Source organism: Mycteria americana, chromosome 1 (assembly GCF_035582795.1).
Source record: "Mycteria americana isolate JAX WOST 10 ecotype Jacksonville Zoo and Gardens chromosome 1, USCA_MyAme_1.0, whole genome shotgun sequence".
Classification (NCBI taxonomy): Eukaryota; Metazoa; Chordata; class Aves; order Ciconiiformes; family Ciconiidae; genus Mycteria; species Mycteria americana.
In genome coordinates this window covers 3,490,440-3,512,185 of record NC_134365.1, presented here as the reverse complement: position 1 = coordinate 3,512,185, position 21,746 = coordinate 3,490,440, and the positions used below count along the sequence as shown (strand labels likewise).

The 21,746-nt window shown below is 48.3% G+C and overlaps 1 protein-coding gene across 4 annotated transcripts in view; it reads right to left on the bottom strand.

The window, feature by feature from the left end:
- PLXNA4 (plexin A4) overlaps positions 1-21,746 on the bottom strand; it is a 434,060-nt gene that overhangs the window by 97,519 nt on the left and 314,795 nt on the right. For all 4 annotated transcript variants that reach the window (XM_075491509.1, XM_075491511.1, XM_075491510.1 and 1 more), the window contains 4 exons: positions 16,079-16,202; positions 12,514-12,667; positions 9,697-9,796; positions 7,281-7,395 (listed from right to left, as the gene is read on the bottom strand). In XM_075491509.1, coding sequence (XP_075347624.1) covers positions 7,281-7,395; positions 9,697-9,796; positions 12,514-12,667; positions 16,079-16,202 — 493 coding nt within the window. The remainder of the gene's footprint in view (positions 1-7,280; positions 7,396-9,696; positions 9,797-12,513; positions 12,668-16,078; positions 16,203-21,746) is intronic.

Here is a 21,746-nt window from a genome sequence, read left to right as displayed (position 1 = left end):
ACATCTCCATTCAAAGTAATCTACCTGAGCTGCTCCTAGAAATTACATGAACAAGACCTTGATTAGTCACTCCCATGGTGGCTGGAGAAGCTAAGCTCTAAGAAAACAAGACGTGTATTAAGGTAGGATGAACCACTCACAGGGAGGCCTTTGTTCATCAGTTCTCAGTTCCCATTGTGATTTGGTTGGAGGTCTCAACAAGGAGAGACATGATGGAGCTGCCCTGCGCCGGGACAGATTTTCTGCACATCCACAACTGTAGTAATCAGAAATCCTGCTAAAAGTTACTGTGGAAATTGAAGAAGTTACCAGTCTTTTCCCCTGCCAGCTGGATGACTGTGGGGCAGACAGGCTCAGAGATGACAAAAGGTACCCAAAAATAACAGAAGAAACCGCTTCACACACAGACTTTCCATCTTTTTCTTCACCTCGGTGCAAGTCAGTATGACTTGCAAACAATAGCAAATTATCTAATTTGTTTGTACACGCTCAAAGGCTTCTTGTGAACAGCCCCCACTGCGAGATTACAGCTCCAGGTACTAAGTACTGTACAAGCACCTGTTAACAGAAAGTGCTTACCCAAATCAGAAGAGGGTGTGAGAGAAACAGGGGTACAGCAAGGCGAACGTGTGCAAGCCAATTCAGAGCCAAGAATAAAACTCTCATCTGCTGAATATATAACCTGTGGCCCCGCACACCACCCGATACTGCTTCTGAGCAGTATTTTCATGCTTTAACTGGACTCCATGAACAAGGAGAAGGCTTTCTGTCTGGCCTGCAATTTCTGTGTTTAATTTCCTCTTATTATTATCTGAAGTGCCCCCTCTGAAAAGGATGTACCCACTACATGATACATCTCCATTTCTAGGAAAGAGCTGTAACGGTGGATGAGGGCTGAAATGCCACAGTCTGAAATGCCAAACCACCAGCAGCCCCAAGCCACAGCTGGATCCAAATCATCATCTACAGCCTTCTCACAGATTGCCCCTGCCTCCCCCTGGACAGGATGCTGACAAGACTGAACTCCATCACACGTGCTTGGAAACACTTCTAAGAGCTAAATAGATGATAAACACCAAACCCCCATGCTGCTTAAAAGCAGGTGCCATGAAATGCATGCATCACTACGCCAGATCCCATCTGCACAGGGGGCTGCTGCTGCCCACAGCAGCTGCCTGTCTAGAGCTGCTCCTGATCCCCTCGCCTCTCCTGCCGGTCCCCCTGCCTGCTCACAGCACTTGAAGGCAGCAGGCTGCCTGCAGTTGCCATAGAAACCACACCTCGCACCCTCCCCTTAATGATAGACAGGTGCCAGGATAAGTGAGCGGATAATCAACAAGCAAGGAAGGATTCTGTGCTCTGGTATTGGCCTCGCTGCAACTGTCATTAGAGTCCCTGAGAAATGAGAGATACATTAATTTGAGCAGAAATGGGTTTTCTCTCCTCCCCGTGCTGATGCTTCCAGCAGCCGACTCTGGCCAGGTTAAGGGAGGCTGGAAACAGGAGCGGGAGGGAAACTGAGCAGTTGCCACAGCAACAGCTGAAGATGCATCACCAGAAGGTTTGTCCATGCAAGGGAGCAAGGAGTTGACCGTGCTCACCTGATGGCCCAGCAGGTCCTCTGCCCCCTCACCAGTGCAGCCACCCAGGCATTTGCACCAGGGTGCATTTTGGGAGGAGGTGGGCACTGTGCCTTCCTTCTGCACCTTGCAAAGAGGACAAAGCAGGACATTTGGGGGCTCTGAAAACCTGTCAAACCTGTCTGCTTTTTGAGACCTTGGGGCAAAGACCTCCCTGAGCCAGACTGAGATGCACCAGCAGGGTGGGGAAGGGCACTGCCGAGTTCACTACAGACAAAGTCCATGATGAGGAGATGTGGACATTATCATTTAGAATAGAATAGAATAGAATAGAATAGAATAGAATAGAATAGAATAGAATATTTTGAGTTGGAAAGGACCTACAATGATCATCTAGTCCAACTGCCTGACCACTTCAAGGCTGACCAAAAGTTAAAGCATATTATTTAGGGCATTGTCCAAATCCCTCTTAGATGTCTGCCAGTTCGGGTTGAGCTGTCATTATCATTCCCTGCCTTCTTTTTTCCCCTCCCTTCTTCCCTGTTTCCCAAAAACCCCATCCTCAAGAAAGACAAGCATCTGGTCAGAGCTAAATCAGTGCACTCCACTGCAGAGGCCACTGGTACAGCTCTTCGTTTGGCACGAGGCACGAGCAAGCGCTGGGCAAAGCAGTGCTCTACTCCTCGGCAGCTGCTCGCCAGCGTGCGGCTCACACGGCTTTCTATCGCTTTTGACAAATTAATATTTGAAGCAGTTGTTTCTTTTATGTGGGCTTTACTGTCATTAGCACGTACAACTCGACATAAAACACTTTGGTGAGAGATCTTTTCTTCTGTTCTCTTTTTAGGCAGCAGATGAAAATCCTTTTAATAAAAAGCTTGTTTGGGGGAGGAAGAAAAACACACGCACACGCAAATCGGCTGAGCAGGGAAAGATGAAAACCTCCTTCAAGGTAATTAAATGATTATGTATCTTTTAAACCCAGCGGATAACAGATTTGTTATCTAGGCTTGCTTTTGGCTTTTGCCATTTTTTTTTCCCTCTCTTTCCCCCACACAAAGCTGAAATCCTTGCAAGGCCCAGAACAAGATAGTGTTCATCTTAGAGAAGAAGGCGGCACAAAAGAAGACTTAATCCTTTATCCCATCAACTCAAGTAGGCTACCCCAGCTTACCCAGCCTTGTACAGATGTCTGTGAAATACTGACATGAAAACTGCCCTGCTGGATCACAGCAGGTCTGTACAAAGAGAAGATGGACGATGCAATCAGGTGTATTGGGTAATAGGTATCAGGAGAGACAGGTGCTGTTTCTGTAGCTCCCATCACACCGGAGACCCTCAGATCAATTGTTTTACTCCTCTGTGCCTCTGTTTCCCTCCACTGTTTGTTGACTGTCTTGCCCGTTTACAGAAGAAAAGGACTGAGCAATCTTACTTGGTGATAGTGTCAAGTAAGCAAGGGTTGATTTCACAGTGCGTTAGTCTGCAATGCAATGCTTTGTGGTGCGACACTAAGCTTGCACTGTGACTTTAGCTACGGTCAGCAACAAATGTCAAAAGCAGAGACAGGATGGCCAACAAAGAAAATAGAAACTTGGCCTGCTCCCCTCTGTCTTTGAGACTAATTCTCTCCACTTTTGCCACCAGCTATCTTTGGGAAAAACAACAACAACAATCCACTTCAGTATTAAAATGTCTTTTTTTTTCCTCATTCTTTCCCTTCCTGCCCTCAACAGCAATAATATCAGCTCCCCTTCATAAAGCAAGAAGTCACTCAGTATATTTCAAGCGAGTGGACCTGGCTTTCGAAAACCTGCTGTAAGGGGAAATTATACGCCAAGGTGAAGTATTTCTGCTGCAAATCATCCGGAGACACCGTCAACCCTATTTGATTGAGTTCAGTGCCATAATCATAAATACTCTTGCTTTATGACCACACTGGAGTTCTTCACCAGGAGCAAACATGGGCTTTCCCAGGGCTTCCAAACTAGCTGATTCAGCTCTATTATGGGCAGAGCTGATTCACTGAGCATCTGACAAGTGACAGGTAAGAAAGTCGTGGCTCCTTGTTGACAGTGAGGGACGTGACTTTTCTGTCCTTTCTCCATCTCTGGTTTAGTTTTGCCAGGTGGTGGTAGGACAGCTGCCCTGTCCCAGCGTGGGGCTTACTGATCACAGCTATCCACTGTGCAATTCAAAGGCACCCCTGGATGGTAGATCACAGGCTGTACAGATAGAAACAGCATTTTGCCTTCTGGACAGAGTGGGTCATGGCCAAGACCTTTCTGCTGTCCCACTGGTTCAGTCTCAAATTCATCCTGCACTCTGCATTAATCAGCAACTCATACTACAAGGGGAAAAAACAAGTAAAAAACCCAGGATCCACTCAGAGCACATGAAGAAGACCTGAAAGGAAGGCAGGTGAGACCATGGGAATCCAGAAACTCGTGAGATGTGCCAAGGCAATGATGGAGTTGGATGTACACAAGGGTACAAGCCTCCCTTGAAAGTGCTCCAGGCTGGTCCAGGGGTGATGGGTACAAGCCCAGTCGGTCCATTTGGAGCCCAGGCCATCTGGAGAGTGGGAAGCCTCAGCCCACATGATGGCAAGATGCTGTACAGGCAAAGAGAGAAAAAAAATCACCTGGAGGTGGGTGTATCAGCAAAGAGAAGGTAAAGGCCATAGTGTGGGGGAAGGGAGCAGGCTTGACATGCCAGCAATGATGATTACAGAAGGAAGGCGTTTCTGGCACCAGTCCATATGACAGAGTAACACCAATGTTTGTTTGCTTGGCAAAGAGTCTCTTGGTGCAATCAGACCATATGATCCTGGAAGCCGTCCATGCTAATCTGCTCAGCAGACTCATGGAAGGACTGCAAATGGGATGGTCCAACCATCCCACGCTGGTAGTACAGTTTCCCATCAGTACTCCCTCAAGACTTACTGATTTAGCAGCTCCTCATGCCTGGATGGTAGCGAACACATCCTGTCCTCATCCTCCTGGGGTCCAAGTGCTTGTAGAGGAAAGGATGGAAAGGAGCATTGCAGATGGAGATGAAAGGCCAGTAAAAGTAGGCCCACTCAAGGTGCTGGATTGTTTTGAGCACTACTGAAGATGGCATTGCAAAGGCTGGAAATGGTCCTCAGTCCTGTCAACCTTTTGAGTCACGTTATGTCATTGGGAACTGGGTGGAAGTCTGGATGGGCAATGAAGAGCCAGGCTTGGTTTCAATAGACCAAATAGTTTCTATTGTTCAAAGAACCCACTCAATGAATAGGCATGGGTACCAGACAGAAAAGGAAAGAATTAAAGGTGAAAGCAAAAAAATATACAGTGGAAATTTCAGTGAGAGAGATGAGTCAGTGAGAAGATGGCTTCTCAAGAGAAGCGTGGGAGATATGTGCAGCATTTGTTCAAAGTGCCATTTGACAAAACCTTTCTGGCCACAGAGCGACTGTAAATCTGTGTTTGTCAGAATGCACTTGTGATGCCATCCTTCCCCAGCCCCAGCGACCTTGAGGGCCACAAATGCACAGACAGCAATGAGAAGGACCCTGATGCTACAGAGCATTTCTCACATTGTCAGGCAGAAAGCTACCTCTGAAAGTTTTGGTTTTTGCAAAGCCATTATCCTTGCAGATATTGTCCAGTTGTTCCAGTGCTGAGAAGTGTTTCTTCTGTGCAGCAGACAGCAAAACCAGCTCCTGAGTTGAGCAGCTGACTGCCAAATGTTGTCTCCCATGGGAAAGAGGTTTGTGCCCAGAGATGGTTTTGCTGCAGAAGCCAAGAGGGCTGCCACCCTCATTAGCAATGACCAATGCAACATATATGTGTCACATGGTGCTACCATTGTCTTGTAGATCAACAGTCGTCTTCTAAGGTCAGGTTTGTGCCTCTCTCTGTTGCCATGCAAATCGCACAGAGCAGCTTTGCAAGATCAGAGAGAGCGTATTTGAAGCTCAGCAGGAAATCTTCTGTTAAAGGGGATAGAAGAGAGAAAAAGCAATCTCTACCGACAGAAAAAGTCCCCCAGACTGGAGCTGTCTCCTAGTCTGAAGAGGATACCTTTCAGAAACAAAACTAGTGAGAAGTGATAAAGCAGCCATGGAAAAGGTGTGCTAAAATAGGCAGATCTGCAGAGGACGAGTCCACTGCCTCCTCCCCAGTTCTGCAGAGCAAGACCTTGGAGGGGATAAAGTAAAGACCAGGGGCTGTGCCATCCCCAGTCCCTTCCCTAAGGAACTGGGATGACACAGAGCTTCTCATGATTTCCTTTCTGACAGGAGCAAGTGTCAGAAATACCAGAGATGTGATAGGGGTTGAGGGAGAAGGAGATACACTGTGATTTGTAGGCCTTTCACTTTGGGCAGGGGGCTTGAGGAGAGAAGAGGTGAGAACTGGGAAGGTGAGTCCTGTGCTTGGCACATGAGACACACCAGAGGAGCCTACCAGAGGAGATAAATGGTGGTGGCATTGTACAGCAGGAAGCTGAGACAAAGTCTCCCAGGGAATGCCACCTGAGCAAGAGGTTGAGGTCCCTCCAGTTCCTGAAGTGGAAGGCACAGAGACCTGTGGCCAGCAGGACTGGCCAAACTCTGCCAAGGCTCCATGCGAGGGCATAGGGTCTGTCTGGTTGGGAATAGCCTACCAGAAGGGCTGAACCCTGGGCTGCCTTCCTGCACCACCACCACTGAGTGGAGGGTGTCAAGCCCTCCATGCCCTGAGCAAGTTTTCCAGCAGGTTTACAGCAAATTCTGAAGCCTGGTAGATGAAGAACTGGCAACCTCTCTGCTCATGAATATTTATTGTCTGTCCCAATGCCACAAGAGTTGAGGATGTCTGCTCCAGGACACCTCAACCAGTGCATAGGTGACATCTCAACCAGCACATAAGGAAGGGGTGGGAGGGAACGGAGGATGCCATAGGAGTGGGAAGACACTACACGTGTGTCATTTGGTCCAGCAAACTGGCTTGCCTGGGGCATGGGCTGGGGGTAGGTGGGGGAACACGTTAGAGATACCAGACCCAGCAGGCAGCACAGGGAGCTGTGGGGATTTAATCCTCTGAATGTGACACACGTTGCCGGAGTCTTCAGCAGCCACCTCTGCACCCAGTGGTTCAGCAGGTATCAGATCTTGTAATGGGTACTGGTCCCTTGGGCCAGGCACACAACCAGCCATCTCAGGTCATTTACCAGACAGGCCAGGATGCTTTCAGACTGTTCCTGACCAGGAAGTAATTAAGTGGCTTCCTATTTGTATTCTCCTGAGCTCCACTTGTCTGCAAGTGCTCATTAGTTACCATACGAGCCAGACAGCACTTGCAGCGCAGCAGCCAGCTCTGTATTAAGCCCCAAGGTCCAGTTCAGCTCAGTGACTGGCAATGAGGCATTCCCCAGCCTCGTCTGGAGGCAGTTTGACGCACTGTCCATTAGGCACCAAACCCACGAAGCCACAGAGGTGCTCAAAGCACAGCTGAAATCCACTAACACTGTGGACATAGTCCTGAATCTTCCCCAGATCTCAGCAGCCTGGGGTATCTGCTTAGAGGCAACCTCCTTCTCTCCTGGAGGAGATGCATGCCCAGTGTTTCCCATCCCTCCCAATCCCTTGGTGCCGGGAGCTTGCAATGACTTTTCGAGGTAGCATACTCCCTGAGCAGCTCACGTACGTGATGCATGCCCTGTGCCCCTGCCTACCTCAGGCAGCTTGACTCGTCCCTCCTGGAAGGAGCAGGAGCTGGGGTCATGAGTGCAGACGTGGCGGTACTTGCACCAGTGACACCGGTAAGGGCTCTCCACGCATGACAAACACCTGGAAATAAAGAGAAAGAGTAGCCACTTGTCCATCCTGGTCCCATCAGCCAGCAGGACAGGCCTTGAGGCTGATAGTGTTTCTCGGAGGGAAATTTAGCCTGGCAAACATTGCTTTTGCCATCACCAGCAGAAGGCCATGGGCTTTGCACTGACCCAACGCTGTCAGGTCTCAGGATGATGCTGGACTTGCCATGGCCTGAGCTGGATGTCACTGTGATCACAAGTGTCTCATATTAATTAGATCATTTAGATTGCATTCATATCATTGTAACTAGAGTAATAATTGTTGTTGTATTTTAGTTGCCCTGTTACAACTTTTAATCAGATTACCAACAAGTTCTCGGCTTCATACATAAGAGGCATTCCCCTTTTTGCCCATAACAAAATCCCAAGTATAACAAAAAATACAACATCAGGGGATGGGTGGAAACTGCTACAGCCTTGCTGCCTCCACGCTGAACTGCACCAGTGCCCCGGGAGCTGCGAACACATCGTGGGAAGGTGGCCAAGGGAGGGGCTGGTGGGTGGAGTGGTGCCCATGGGGGAGAGTCCCTGTGCACCAGCAGTCCCAGCTGGCTAATCCTCCCTCTCACACATGATACAGAGGCCAAGCACAAACTGGGATGCACCAAGGTCAGAAAGCCAAGGATGAAGCAGGGAATTTTCTCTCTCTGCGTCCCACATGCTTACTAGTGTGAGATCTGCCCAGGGTGATGTGACTCCTGCAAACTCTTAACTCTATTCTTCTTTTCTTTGTCTCAACAGAGAAGGAAAGACTATTGTAGCAGCTGCTCGGGAAGCAGAGGGAATATTTAGGAAGTCACCTACTCAGGGTGTAGGAAAGAGCTATTCCCTCCATCTTACAAGGTTTTGCTCTCCTATGCTACATAGACCCTGTAGAGTAAGAGCTGCAAACACCTCTCCTGGCTGTGTTACAGCACTGACTTATACGTACATCACACTTTTTTTTTTTCTTTTTAAATTTAATATGATGTCTGCTCACCAGCAACCAAACTGAGCCATAAGAAGCTCTCTGCACAAAACAAGCAGTGGATGGTAGCGACTCCTGGTCGCTCACACTGTTGGAGATCTTCGTGCAGCTGCAGGCTCTGAAGTACTTGGAAGGCACCTGGGGGGGAAATTTTCCTGGCCCTTATGTTTCACCAGGTTTTTAATGGGCAGGAGTGAAAAAATGGCTTTCAGGCGAGCTGAGCCCAACAGGCAGACGCACACCCTCTCCCCTGTCTCTGTGAAATCTCACTCAACTCCAATCCACTTTCAGCTCTGGTACAGTGAGCTGTTCTTCAAATTGGTAACAAGTGCTTGCTCTGGTACATCAAATTAAAAATGGATAGTGTATTATAGTTTGTCAAGTAAGAAACCAAAACATGCCATAAATATTTAACACCACCATCTCTCCTGCTCTCCCCCCCAACACTTGCTTCCTGACACTGTCAAAGCAGCAGGAACACGGAAATAGGATTTGCCTTTCCTTGTGAATTGCTGAGCCGCAGTAATTATATGCTTTTGGCACTTCTGATGGCTCAGTGGTGGGGACAGAGACATTCAGCCTTGCTCAGGGGTGCATCAACCTGCTGGGAGAGCATCTTTCTGCAGGAAAGTTGCAGACCCACTCCAGTGGGGCAGCTCCTGAGAAGCCCTGGGTGCCAGCTAAACCCCAGAAGAATGGGGTGCAGGGCAGGAAAGGAGCTCGCAGGATGGAAAAGATGGTCTTGAGGGAATCAACTGGGTGTTCCCTGCTCAGTTCACATCATGCAGGAACCAGCAACTCCTGTCTTTCCAGATCTGAGGGCCCAAGACCGTGCTAACCACCTGGGGCAGGCTCCTACTGGTGGGCCTGACAGCACGGATGAGGGTTGGAGGTGTGTATGTGTAGGCAGGATCCAGCCATCCACAAACAACTGCTTAATAAGAAGGTGAGGGGGCCGTTTGCTGAGGTCATGACTTGCTTTTGACTCCCTACCCTGGCAAACACCCACTGATGTGATGCTCCTCTGCCTGAGGGACACATGAGGATGTACCCCTCCCCAAGGCAATGCCTTCTTGCAAAGGACCCTCATCAGCAGAACAGATCACTATACTACTCTTGGTCTTCCCAGAAGAGACACCACCATGCTGAACATCACCCAAGTAACCCTGTGTCACTGGTCACACCCTGACCCCTGGTCAGCTCCACACCTAACGAGCTTCCTGAGGGACATGTGCCCCAGCCAGCAGTGGGTTCTGTGGCAGATCCAGGGGTGGAATGGAAAGCAGGCATCAAAAAAAATGAACATACGAGTTGTGGACGCTGCAGTTGTAGAAGACGAAACTGGTGCTGGCAAAGGTCATACCCGTTTCTTTGGACTTGAGCTGAAGCTGGACAATGTGATGGTCCCCTGCGGAAAAAATAGACACATCAGTGTGTGACACTTTTGTTAGCCTATTTAGCCCTGGTGGCCATGTCACCAGTCTGAACCTGGAGATGTCGCATAGTACCTTGTCTAGTCTATTCTCAACAGCTGTAGGAAGCGCAATAAAATCCTTCTAGAGCCTGGTTCTCCAACAGGTACATCTCCCCCCTCTTATGGTACTGGCATGATGGAGTATGTCTTCACCACTGGAAATTATCGTACCTGGGAGCAGAGTCTGTGCTCATGATGACGACAGGTCTAGACCATACCTCACTAATTTCAAAAATATGGTGACTGAAGTCATCAAGTAGGAAAGCTAAGCCCAAACAGAGGACACAGATGTCTGGAATTAGGAGGCTGTTAAAATGGAGTACTGTCTTTAAAGTTCTTCCTTGCTGCTGGTTCATTTGATGTCCCTAGAAGGAAGGGGCCTGTGGAAGATTTGACAGCTGGACCCAAACATTGGTGGCCTGTGCATACACTGCCTGAAGGATAAACGTACCTGCTTTCCTGAGGGGATAAAGAAAGATCTTCTTTCTCCTCACCCTCATTATTTAACATCTCTGAATAGGGCCCAATATCCAGAACAACCATGCCTGAAGAAGTCCACCTCCAGATCCTGCCCCCAAAGAGAGGTTATACCTTGATAAAGCAGGATGGAGGAATGAGCAAGGAGGATAGATACCATAACTGTGAGGACAGGGTTGGGGGTCCCTATCCGCAGCCTGGGAAATGCTGATGAACAGGGAGATTCCCACGTGAACAGTTCCTCCAGGTTCACTCACCCCATTCACCCCGAGGTCCATTCACCTAAGCCTTTGGCTACAACCCAGCTCAGCGTCAGGGACATCCACAAGCCATTGCACTTCCAGAAGGACTAATCCATTTCCATAGCAGACCCATCCACAGCAAAGCCTGCATCTCAACTCCTGCACACCACCTCCTCATTCTCTTTCCTACTGCTCCCATGCTGGGCAGTCAACTGTTAGCTCTTCCCACAATGCCAAAAGCCCTATTCAGAGCCCATCAGCTGTGGGTAATGAGTGGGTGCAGTAATTGCAGTAATTTGGTGGGGAAGGGATCCATGTTTAATTCAAGATTTCAACCTGGCTGGCCCATTCATCTCTGTTATTTTCCTCCTCACCTGAAAGATTCATTAATCAATCAGGCCAAAGCAAACTTGACAATTCGTCACAGCGTGCGCCTGCGTGCGTGCTCATCCACCTACAGGCACGCACATACACACGGACACAGACACCACACACTTCACTAAACACATTGTGCTGCCAGTGCTCAACTCTGCTGCCCATCTGCTGCCACCGGCTTTGACAGCTCTGTTAACCGCTTCATATTTAACAACTTTGCCAGCGTCTTGCATATATTTCAAAACAGGATGTGAGGATTGGATGGCTCCAGGGATCAGATGTGCTACAGAGCCGCACATCCTTTGGTTCAAATCCAGCTTCTGGCACTACGCATGGAGGACTTGGTCTTTGCAGAGGTGCGGAGCACCAGCTGCTGAAGTTGATACAAGCTGCAGGTGCCCAGCTTCTCTGGAAACCGTGCTTCACGTAAATCTCTCTCTCTTGTCCTGCCTCCAGCTTCCACTGCTATTTTTGTTTGCTGGTTGATTATAGCCTGGCCTGGGACAGATGTCCATACCAAGGAAATAGTTTCTGGCATCTGTCTTGGTAGGCAAACATGACTGATAACTCGGTGGGACCTGAAAATGGTAACAGCCCTTTGGGGGCTTGTTTTGGGACCGCAATGGAGAGCACATGCAGCTGTGTGCAGCTTGGGGAGAGCAGATGTGATGGTGATAGTTTGTGTCACTTCGTTTTCTGTGGCCTGAGGATGTTCAGAGACAAACTTTACAGTAAATTTTCACAAGAAGCTAAGGACAAAAATGGTAGCATCCTCTCTGCATCTCTCAGGGTGATAACAGGGTTGAGGTTTTTATAGTAAGTCCTTCAAAGAGCCACAGGTGCTCTTGAAAGTACCTAGAAAACTTGTTAGAAAAGGGAAACAAAAAAGGGCAGGAAGTTGTGGGTGGGGGAACCATCCTTGGAGACAAAGCATTTTTCTGTGTTGGACCACTTCGGTAGAGGGAGCCAGTAGCAAACCTGGAACAGCTGAAGGCAGTAAAGGCGGGGGACAGAGACAAGGAACTGAGCATACAGATCTAAATCTGGGAGGAGCACGATGAAATTACAGACAGGAATGTTCAGGTCTGCAGGATTTTCTGGCTGCTGCACGGGATGGGATGTGTTGAGAGCATGTACAGCCTCATTCCCTGAGTTGTATAACACCAGCCTGGGCAAAAGGTGAGCAAATATCCCATATCCGTCTCTTGTCTTTGCTAGATATATGCAACTGCCACTCGGTGGCAGTCTGAAAACACATAGTATCACACATATAAGCACCTTAATGCAGGTACTGGTATTGCAGCTCAATGCTTGCACACGTGTGCACACATAAACACACACGCATTCCGACAACTCAAGCTACGATGTGCTGCTGTGCAGCTCCACCAGCGAGCACCGGCACAGCGTCTCACCTACCCCCTGTTCTTTGCATACCCTGTCCTCAGGCTCCCATGAGCCAAACTCTGCTTTGGGAGAAAGCAAAAGGGGAGACACAGGGGTGTGAGGTGAGGAAGGGAGGGAGAAGTGGTGCAGACGGAGGATTTGTGCGATACCCACCGTTCTCTGTGATGATCTGGGGTACCTCTTTGGCAGCTGGTGAGATGCATTGGATCTGACTGCCCACCACCAAGCCATCCATCTCTGAAAGGTCCTCGAAGGTGCAATTGACTCCTGCTGACAGCTCGGGAACATTGTAGGTCTCCAAGACCAGCTGCAAGTAAAGATGGAGGGAGGGAAGAAAAGACAGAAAAAAAGAAAAGAGAGAATACTAAGCCAAACAACAGAGCTGGGTCAGCAGGAGAGAATTACACTGGAGAGGTTGGACAAAGAGCCTCTTGCTAGAGAGAGCATCCTCCTTCAACAGAAAGCAGCGATTCAGGAGAGGGATGTGTGTGCGGAGGGGGAAAGGGATGAGATGCCAATGCCGACACAAGTGGTACATGGCTATGCAGGGACAACTGCACTGCATCCCAGTGCTGGCTGGGTCAGTGGAGGGGAGGGAGTGCTCACTATCTGTCATGCAAGTGTAAGGTTAGGCAGGGAGTCTTTGGAGCCAGCTGTGAAGACCAGGGCTTTGGTGGCCCCAAGGCACGCGGTTTCTGAGGAAGGTGACTACTACTCACAAGAGGCACTCTGCAGACTACAGAGAAACTGTAGCGCTCCAGTCTAACTCTCTACGGCCTGCTCTCCTAGCATCAGCAGATGGGGGAGCGCTCTGTCACCAAGTTCCTGTGTAAGGAGAGTCTAGTTACAGCCTTCAGTCCACCACAAAAAAACACTGTCTCTAGAGGCACAGCAAACCTCTCCTGCCCATCCCACCAAAGAAGCAGCTGGCCCTGGGGACATGCTGTATTGGGCTGCCATACATGAAAAAAGCCATGAAGGAGGAGTTGCCCATGTTTTTAGAGTTCACAACACCCACTGGCATTGCTATGTCATTGCCCATGGTCATGAAGGAAAGGAATCTCATGGCTGGTTTCCACAATGTTTATTATCCGGAGAAGGACCCTCATGCTGCTAACTTCCCAGACCAGCTAAGGGCCTGCACCACTGCTTTCCATCAGTGAGAGTCCTTCCCAACCCACTAGACCATGTCCGAACACAGAGATGCATCCCAGGGTACTTCTAGCACCTGCTGATGACCTACTAGTTAGTATAAATTTAGAGGTTTTGTGACCAACCACTAGAGCCAGCCACTTGATGCAGGCACAAATGCAGATGCTCTCCACACTTGCCTCCTCCATGAGCTAGCTGAGGCCCCATCTGAGGTGACAGTCACTGAAAGGAGACACAAATGCATGCCGAAGTGTTGTTTCTACCAGCACAAAGAGCAGAGGAAGTTAGTCCAGGTGACAAAGCTGGAGATGATAACATAACATAATGCTTATTGCTCCCCCACACTGTGTTTTCCTCATTTAGAGAAGGCTTGGAGCTATTTCTTCAAACTAGGCATCATCAGGGATAAAGTCTGAGCAGACAGGCCTTAGCCCTGGCTGACATAAAGCCTTTGTGAGAGTATGTTCATTTTCGGGCAATGGGAATGGCAATGGGAAAGGTGATTTTTTTTGTCTTGGATGGGGAGTAAGAAAAAGCTTTTGTTATTTGGATGCATTTAGCACTGAGGCTAAATCCATTCTCCCTGCTCATTAATACACAGCAAGCAATGGAGAAGGGGAAACTACTCTGCTTAACAAATATTTCTCTCTGAGCATGGGCAATGCAGAATGAAGGTGTGCCATGCAGAAGATGACACCAATAGATAGACCAGTAGTGCTTGGCAACAAACATCATGAGCCAGTGCACACTCTGAACAGACAAGAAGTCCTACATCCCACACGCCTGCTCTGGAGCTGCTGTGATGAGGGAAGAACGGAGCCTTCCCCCAGCAAGTATCTCTTCTCAGAGATCCCAGAGCAGCAGCCCTGGACTGAAACAGACTCAATTTTCCAAGTCCCCAGACTGAAACAGACTCAGATACAATTTTCCAAGTCCCTGTTAGTGCTCAAAGTCTAAAAGATTGTCTGGTCACACAGATACCTTCTCTGCCTCTGTGGGCAAGAACTCAATATCATTGACCCTTTGCTAGAACTCAAGTGAGACTCAGTAAGGACACCACCAGCCATTCATTTGTTGGTGCTCCCCTCCTGATTTGCCAAGAGACTATCTGTGGTGACTGTGGATGAGCTGGGACACCAGTCTATCTGGGACTGGGCTGAGACTTCCATGGAAATGTTCATGCAGATTGGGCAACTGGGCAACAGTCAGACAACGGCAACTTCTGATCCCAGCAGCTCTGGGTTGACTTGCCCTGCCAGAGTAACCTAGAGGTAAAGGTCTTTTATTCTGTTATCATTTTCAATCGCCCTGAGCCAGTTAGTCCCCCAGGATTTATTCCAACATGAAAGAATTCAATGAATACTGAGAGAATAAGAAAAAAAAACCCTTGAACTCCCAGAAGAACAAAGGACTCAAGATGTCTCAGATCAGTTTTGTTTGAAGCCTAGGAAAGTAAAGTCACAGCAAAGTTAAGAGGCTGAAACAAAGCAGCAATGATTGGACATGACTGCTTTGAAAGGCTGATTTCATTATCACTGAAGAAACCCTAGCACTCCAAAACCTCTCACCTGGAAGATGCCTGGCAGCTGGACCTTGAGCAACACCATTTAGACCTTTTAGGGTGTGGGGCTAGTGAACAACTCATCCAGAGATGGAGCTTTTAGGGCCTGGGTTATCAACTCAGTTCCAGCCCAGACTAGTATGGCCAGAAGGACAGAACCCTAGTAGCCTGAATTAAATAGGTCTCTGCCTCCTACTCACAAGGTGTTGGGATCTCACCGCATAAGGTACTGCTGTCGTGAGTCAGGAGAGAAACCACGAACTGATTACATCTTCAACAGAGATTTCTTGCCCCAAGCCCAGAAAATGATCAGGATCATCTACTGCTCTGCCAGCATTCACTGTGTGGCTTTGCTGGCTGCTGACTTGAGTAGCTTGAGGCCACAAAGTCTAAACTTTGTGCTGAGGGAGGTCACAAGAAAGCGTGAACCTTGGCAGCCTTAGGTTCCTCTGCATAGCATCCTGCCTCTCTGCTCTGCATACTCAGTGCGGGAGCTGCAGCAGGGTGGAGTTCTTGGTGACTTAAGAAAGACACACTTCCACCCAAGATGACAGAAAATTGGAGCATATTGAAATAACACATGGTATCCCTCACTGTCCTTATCCTAGAAGGTCATTTCACTATTTCATGATGATGTCCATTGCCTAAAGTCCATGCCCAGCCATACACAAAACCCTTTCCCAAGGAAGTAAACAACTACACTGTATGCACACAACACTTGCAGGACACAAAGCCCCTTCAGACCTGCCCTCAGCTCCTCACAGCAAACAGGGAAGCATCTTCCACACTTCTGGACAGGGGATAACAAAGGCCAAAATGTCCTCCCATGGCAAATCTTTCTCTGTGCCGGAAAAGTTGCTGGGGAAATTAATGGACTCTGGAGAACCTCTTGCATCAAGCTGCCAGTCCTTCCCACTTGTGCTGAACCCAGGTTGCACATACCTGGGACTGTCAGACTTCATGGGCAGATTAAACCTGAGGGGGACAAGGATTAATGTTCCTCACCAATACGTTGTACTGGGAGACCGAGATGTTGTTGGGATGCACGGTAAGCCGGACGCACTGCTTCATCTCCGAGGCGAATCTCCGAGGCTCGCTGGAGCGCTCACACCGCTCCTTCCTTGTGCACCTGAGCAAATGGGAACAGAGAGGGACAGAGTTAACACAAATCCAGGCTGGGAGGGTGGGGACAACCCTGGGGCGTGGGAGAAGAAATCATTTTGGTTGGAAAGTCAACACTGTACCCTTTGGGACCGCACTAGCTGGAAAACCACACTCAAGCCCTGGAGCGCTCTGACTCCATGGCTAGCAGCCATGGGATCACTCAGTAGGCTGGAGACCTGCAAGGACACCATGAAAGCAGGAAGGGCGTTGGGTGAAAGCCCCATCGCAAGGGTAGAATGCACAGCTCTAGAGATGCTCTGTCTCTCTACCCACATAGCAGGTACAGCATAGCCTTCCCCTGGGCAAACCCACAGCCCTGAAAACTGTCCTGTCCAAGGGCAGTGGGACATCTTAGGCAGGGATGTCCTTTTCGGGTAGCTGTGCATACCCCATGCTCTTTGGCCCTGCTGAAGAGACTGCAAATCTGTGGTACTTCTGGGCTGCTGGTTCCTCTCTGGTGGGAAGGGGCAGCCCTCCAATGCACTGCTCAACAGCTGCTAATTAGTCCCTGATAGATTAAGAGGTTTTTGGCATCTGGTTTGAAAGCGCCTGACTAGATGTGCCCAGGCTTGAATCTTAAAAATTCTGGTGTTCCCAGTTAGCGACAGTTCAGTGAAAGTGGTGGGTGCATGACATCTGGGCTGCACGAGCCCATGAAGCTTACACCATGCACTAAGTGTTGTCGGTGCTTTCAGCACTGTCACTGTCTCTTGTCTTGTCTGTCCGGTGTAAACACAAGCCCGCAATGTGAATTGGTAGCGGTGCACCCTGTTTCAATCCAGATTTGCATTTGCTTAGCATAAAACACATCTGTATTTTACTCCACGTGCACTGCCAAGGCCATTGCTTCAAGGAAGATGTCTGCCTGGAAATCCACAGGGTTAATACAAAAGGACAGCTCCAACTGCATGCCAATTACCTTTTGCCATTAAGCTAATGTTATGGACTTGCACAGGGTGTCTTCAATGGATTTTGTTATTAGCAGTGCTATTACCCCCCATTAAAATCAGCTATAAAGACTAAGTGCGGATGTTAAATTATTCACCCACTCCCAGACTTCAGAGTCTTAGTTGTGAGAGCGCACAGGGGCTGCTGGAGGGTTAGCTCCAAGATCACCCCTCAATGTCCTTGTTCCCTGGAGCAGAGATTGTGCCTATATGCATGGGGATTTGCAGACGGGGATCTAGGGCAACGCGTGCAAAAGCAACCCAATATATGGCTAAGCCTGAATATTACAAAGCTTGGGGCCTGGCCTAAAACTTTAGGGCTTGGTTTCTCTCTAGTGGCTGACGCTAGATAAAATGAGCACCCCAATTTCAAACTCAAATTGCTCCATCTTACTGGTAGAGGAAAGTTTTGTATTTCCAGTGGCAGTAATCATAAAGGGAGATCTCTGCCATTCTCAGCACGCCCTCGGTTTGCTTTGCAGATTTGAGAGATCGTGCAGCTCCCTCAAACATTGCAGGGAACATTGCAGCTCCCAGTCTCCGTTCCCTAGGAGCCTTCATCCCATTAAGTCTCCTTTAGCGCTGCTGCATGCTGGATCAGGAATTTTAAATGTGCAGTCTCCAGAGGGTTGGAGGGATAGCTGATTAACTACTCCCAAAACTGTAAGTCCCCTATCGTGGAACGAAAGCCATGGCAAAATGCTGACCTGAGATTTTTGTAAGCACTTCTATAAAACAAATAGACACAGCAATCCCATCAAAGATCGGCAGGGCATGGGAACTCCTCTCCTGAGAATAGCTTGGAAGGAAACCCTTTTGGGCTCAGTGTTAAAACACAAGCGTCTGAATTCTTCAAGATGTCCTGCTACCTCTCATTTATTTCCTCCAGCTGCAGCACAACAGAAATGTCTAGGTTTTCTAAAATTAAACAGGCAGATACCCAGGCTCAGTTCAAGTGTAATAGCACAGTAGGTTGCAAACTCATCCAGCACATTTGCACAGAAGGACAACACATGGGTATAGGTTAAGCATCTAGGAATGTGGTTTGTATTCCCAGCCCCACCACTGAGCAGGAATATAATAATCGGCATCTTATCTTGCTGTTTACTGGTCATACACATTTAAGACATGTAACTCTTCAGACCAAAAACTCATTCTGTGTTAGACTGATGTGTCTTGCAACCTTGATATCTGTTGTAAGGTGTGTTGCCATTCAAATAATGAAATGATGAAAAACCAAACCAAACTAAGCCTGGTTTTAATATAATCTTAATGTTGCAGTGTCAGGCTCTCAGAAATTAGTTACTGCCAGGCTGAAAGTAGCTTCTGCACTCCTAAATCTGCTCCCTGCACTGACACACTGCAAGCCAGACTTTAATTACAGGTTCACACACTATTATTCCTTTTTTCCATGGGTGACCTCAATTCTGCCACTTCCTAACTTTTGACTTTGACTGTCCAACTTTTTCAATGCAAGTTTTCAATTTAAAAACAAAGGGGAGAAAAAACCCCAAAACACTCAGCTGTGCCTGGTGCTTGGGTCTGATGATGGGGGAGCTCTGCCAAGCTGAACCAAACTGAGCTGGGCTCTGGGTCACTGGCAGGGTTCAGGCTCTGGAGTCAACATCACAGACTCCTTCCTTGAGCTAGCAGCATAATTCATCCCAGGTAACTGATCCCAGCTGCTGCATAAATCAAGACTAAAGGGATGGAGCTGCCTGCCGGTGGGTTTTGCAGGTTTGTCCATGCAGAGAGGAGTGATGGGGGTTCTTCTCCAGAGCCTTTTGGTTTCCCCCATCTCCTCTTCCTTGACCACCTTATCTATCCTGAGCTGGAGCACGTGGAGCATCCTGTGCGTTTACACACCACTCTCTCCCAGTTGTCTGCCCAGCACCTGCAACTGAGGTTCTTCAGAGGGAAAATGTGGTGGATTTTCAGGGGAGCAGAAAAAGGTACAGACCTGTCATAAAGTAACCTTCTCCCTCCGGTCTTCCTCTGCACTGCCAAAAATGTTCTGCCCTCCCGCAAGAGTGGGGAGAAACAGCAGAGAAAATTGTTTCAGCGTGTGCAGAGCAAAGTATTGCCCTCCAGCATCAGCCTCGCAAATCCCTGAATGGTGTTGGCTGAAATGCAGAAACAAACATGGCAAAGCACCCAGCCGCTGAAGGTAGCTGCCCAGAGGCGACATTGCAGTCCAAAAAGTAAGTTCAGCAAATTGTAAATAAAGGCAAACAGGACTTTTAATAAATAAGTACTTCCAGACACAAGTGCCTGCCTTCGAAAAGTGGTCACCTGGAAGGCAGCTGTCTGCACATGGCAGCTGGACTGTGAAAGGGATAATGAAATATCTCAACCCCAACTAATCATTTCTGTTGTCTCTGTTGAGAGTCAGAGTGTACTTTGGGCCCTGGGAGATTGCTGTGACTCTGCTGCGCTCTCATCTGGTGCCTCTATTATGGCTTATGCAGAAAAACTACCTTGTACTGCCAATAACTGGTTTGCTTTAATAAAATATCAGTAACTCTAACATGCTGGGTCTGTCAATATGCCGAGATCACTTTCCACTGCCATATAACCTAATTCAGTGCTATTCACGCTATAATTAGCTGGTGCGTAACTCCCACCCAGTGGCATCACATTACACTTAAGACACCTAAAAGAGCATATTCCACTCCTGAACTTATTTGCATAAGATTATGGTGTAGACACAGCACTTCTCTGTAAGTCTTAATAACACCTGCTATTTCATTATCAGCTGCATCTTTAACAATTGCTAGTGTCCTGCTTCTGTCCAAACCATTAGCACAAACACTAAGAAACTGGTCCTATCGCTGAACCATGAGGAATATTATTTCCTCCTCATCTCCCATTCAGAATAAATACTGCTAACACTAACCCTCTGTTCACCATCCGCTAACCAATTATTTTAATAATGTTAAATTAATACTTTGTGCTTCTATAGCACTTCTCATCTGAGGGTCTCAAAGGGCTTTGCCTGGAGCTAATTAAACTTCACAACACCTCTGTGAGGTTGAAACGTTACCAGGCAGAGACAGGAAAGTGAGGCAGAGATGCATGCATGTCAGAGAGCAGAGCAAAGCCCAGGTCCCCTCGTTATCCCACAAGTGTGAGGCCGTTTACCCTGTGTGCGAGACGCCAATATACACACAGGGCAGAGGTATTTTATTTCATGTCTGCGCAGAGATGGGTGCTAGGCGGTAGCTCCACAAGGCTAGCACAAAGTTCAGTCATACAGGTACAGTATTTATACAGCCTAGTTATGCATATGCATAAGTAATTACACAAAGCAGTTTTCTATTGGTCTACATTTCTCTTATTTCAACTTAAAGCTGCAGTGCTACTTTAATACTCTGCACATGCTCAAAGGGGAAGAAGGGTCTCTGCTTGGGATGGGGTCTCCAGCTCGAGGGGTGTGACTTTTAGTATTATAATGAGGATAGTTCGCGTGAGGGTGCTTCTTATCACACTTCTACTAGTTGTTTCAGATGGTTCCCAAAACATCTTAATTAGCTTACAGATTTCTCCAGGATGTGCTTTACTCCCAAGTACAGTAATTCTTGTTTAGATGTTCCGCTTTCCAGCCTATATCCCCCTTATCTTCTTTACGTAAGCCTTGGCCTTCCACCAGCTCCTGTTAGACTACACTGTTAGACTCCACCCTGAGGATGAGATGAAGGCCCTGGTTTGGAACCCAAGAGATCATGGTTCAATCCCAGGTCTGCCATGTGGGACCTAAAGCAACCTTCTGGGGCCACATTCTGCAAACACCAGCTGCAGAGGGGTAAGGTGCTATTCCACCTCTGCAACGAGATGCTAAGGGCTCTTCTGCCTTGCTAGGGCTTGGTCAAACCAAGCCAGACTCAGTCCACCACCTCTAGGGTTTGTGTCTAAATGTCCAAGGTTAGGAGGGTTAATCTGAAGCCCAGAAAACTTTGGAGAGGCTGAGCACAGTTTAATTCTGAAGGACAGATTTGATTGGAGGGGTAGATACTGTCCTGGTTTCAGCTGAGATAGATTTAATTTTCTTTATAGTGGCTGGTATGGGGCTATGTTTTGGATTTGTGCTGAGAACAGTGTTGATAATACAGAGATGTTTTAGTTGTTGCTGCACTGGTCAAGGACTTTTCAGCTTCCCGTGCCATGCCAGGTGCAGAAGAAGCTGGGAGGGGACACAGCCAGGACAGTTGATCCAAACTGACCAAAGGGCTATTCCATACCACATGACGTCATGCTCAGTATATAAAGCTGGGGAAGAAGAAGGAAGGGGGGGACATTTGGAGTGATGGCGTTTGTCTTCCCAAGTCACCGTTACGCGTGATGGAGCCCTGCTTTCCTGGAGATGGCTGAACACCTGCCTGCCCATGGGAAGCAGTGAATGAATTCCTTGCTTTGCTTTGCTTGCGTGCGCGGCTTTTGCTTTACCTATTAAACTGTTTTTATCTCAACACAAGAGTTTTCTCACTTTTGCTCTTCCGATTCTCTCCCCCATCCCAGTGAGGGGGAGTGAGCGAGCGGCTGGGTGGTGCTTAGTTGCCAGCTGG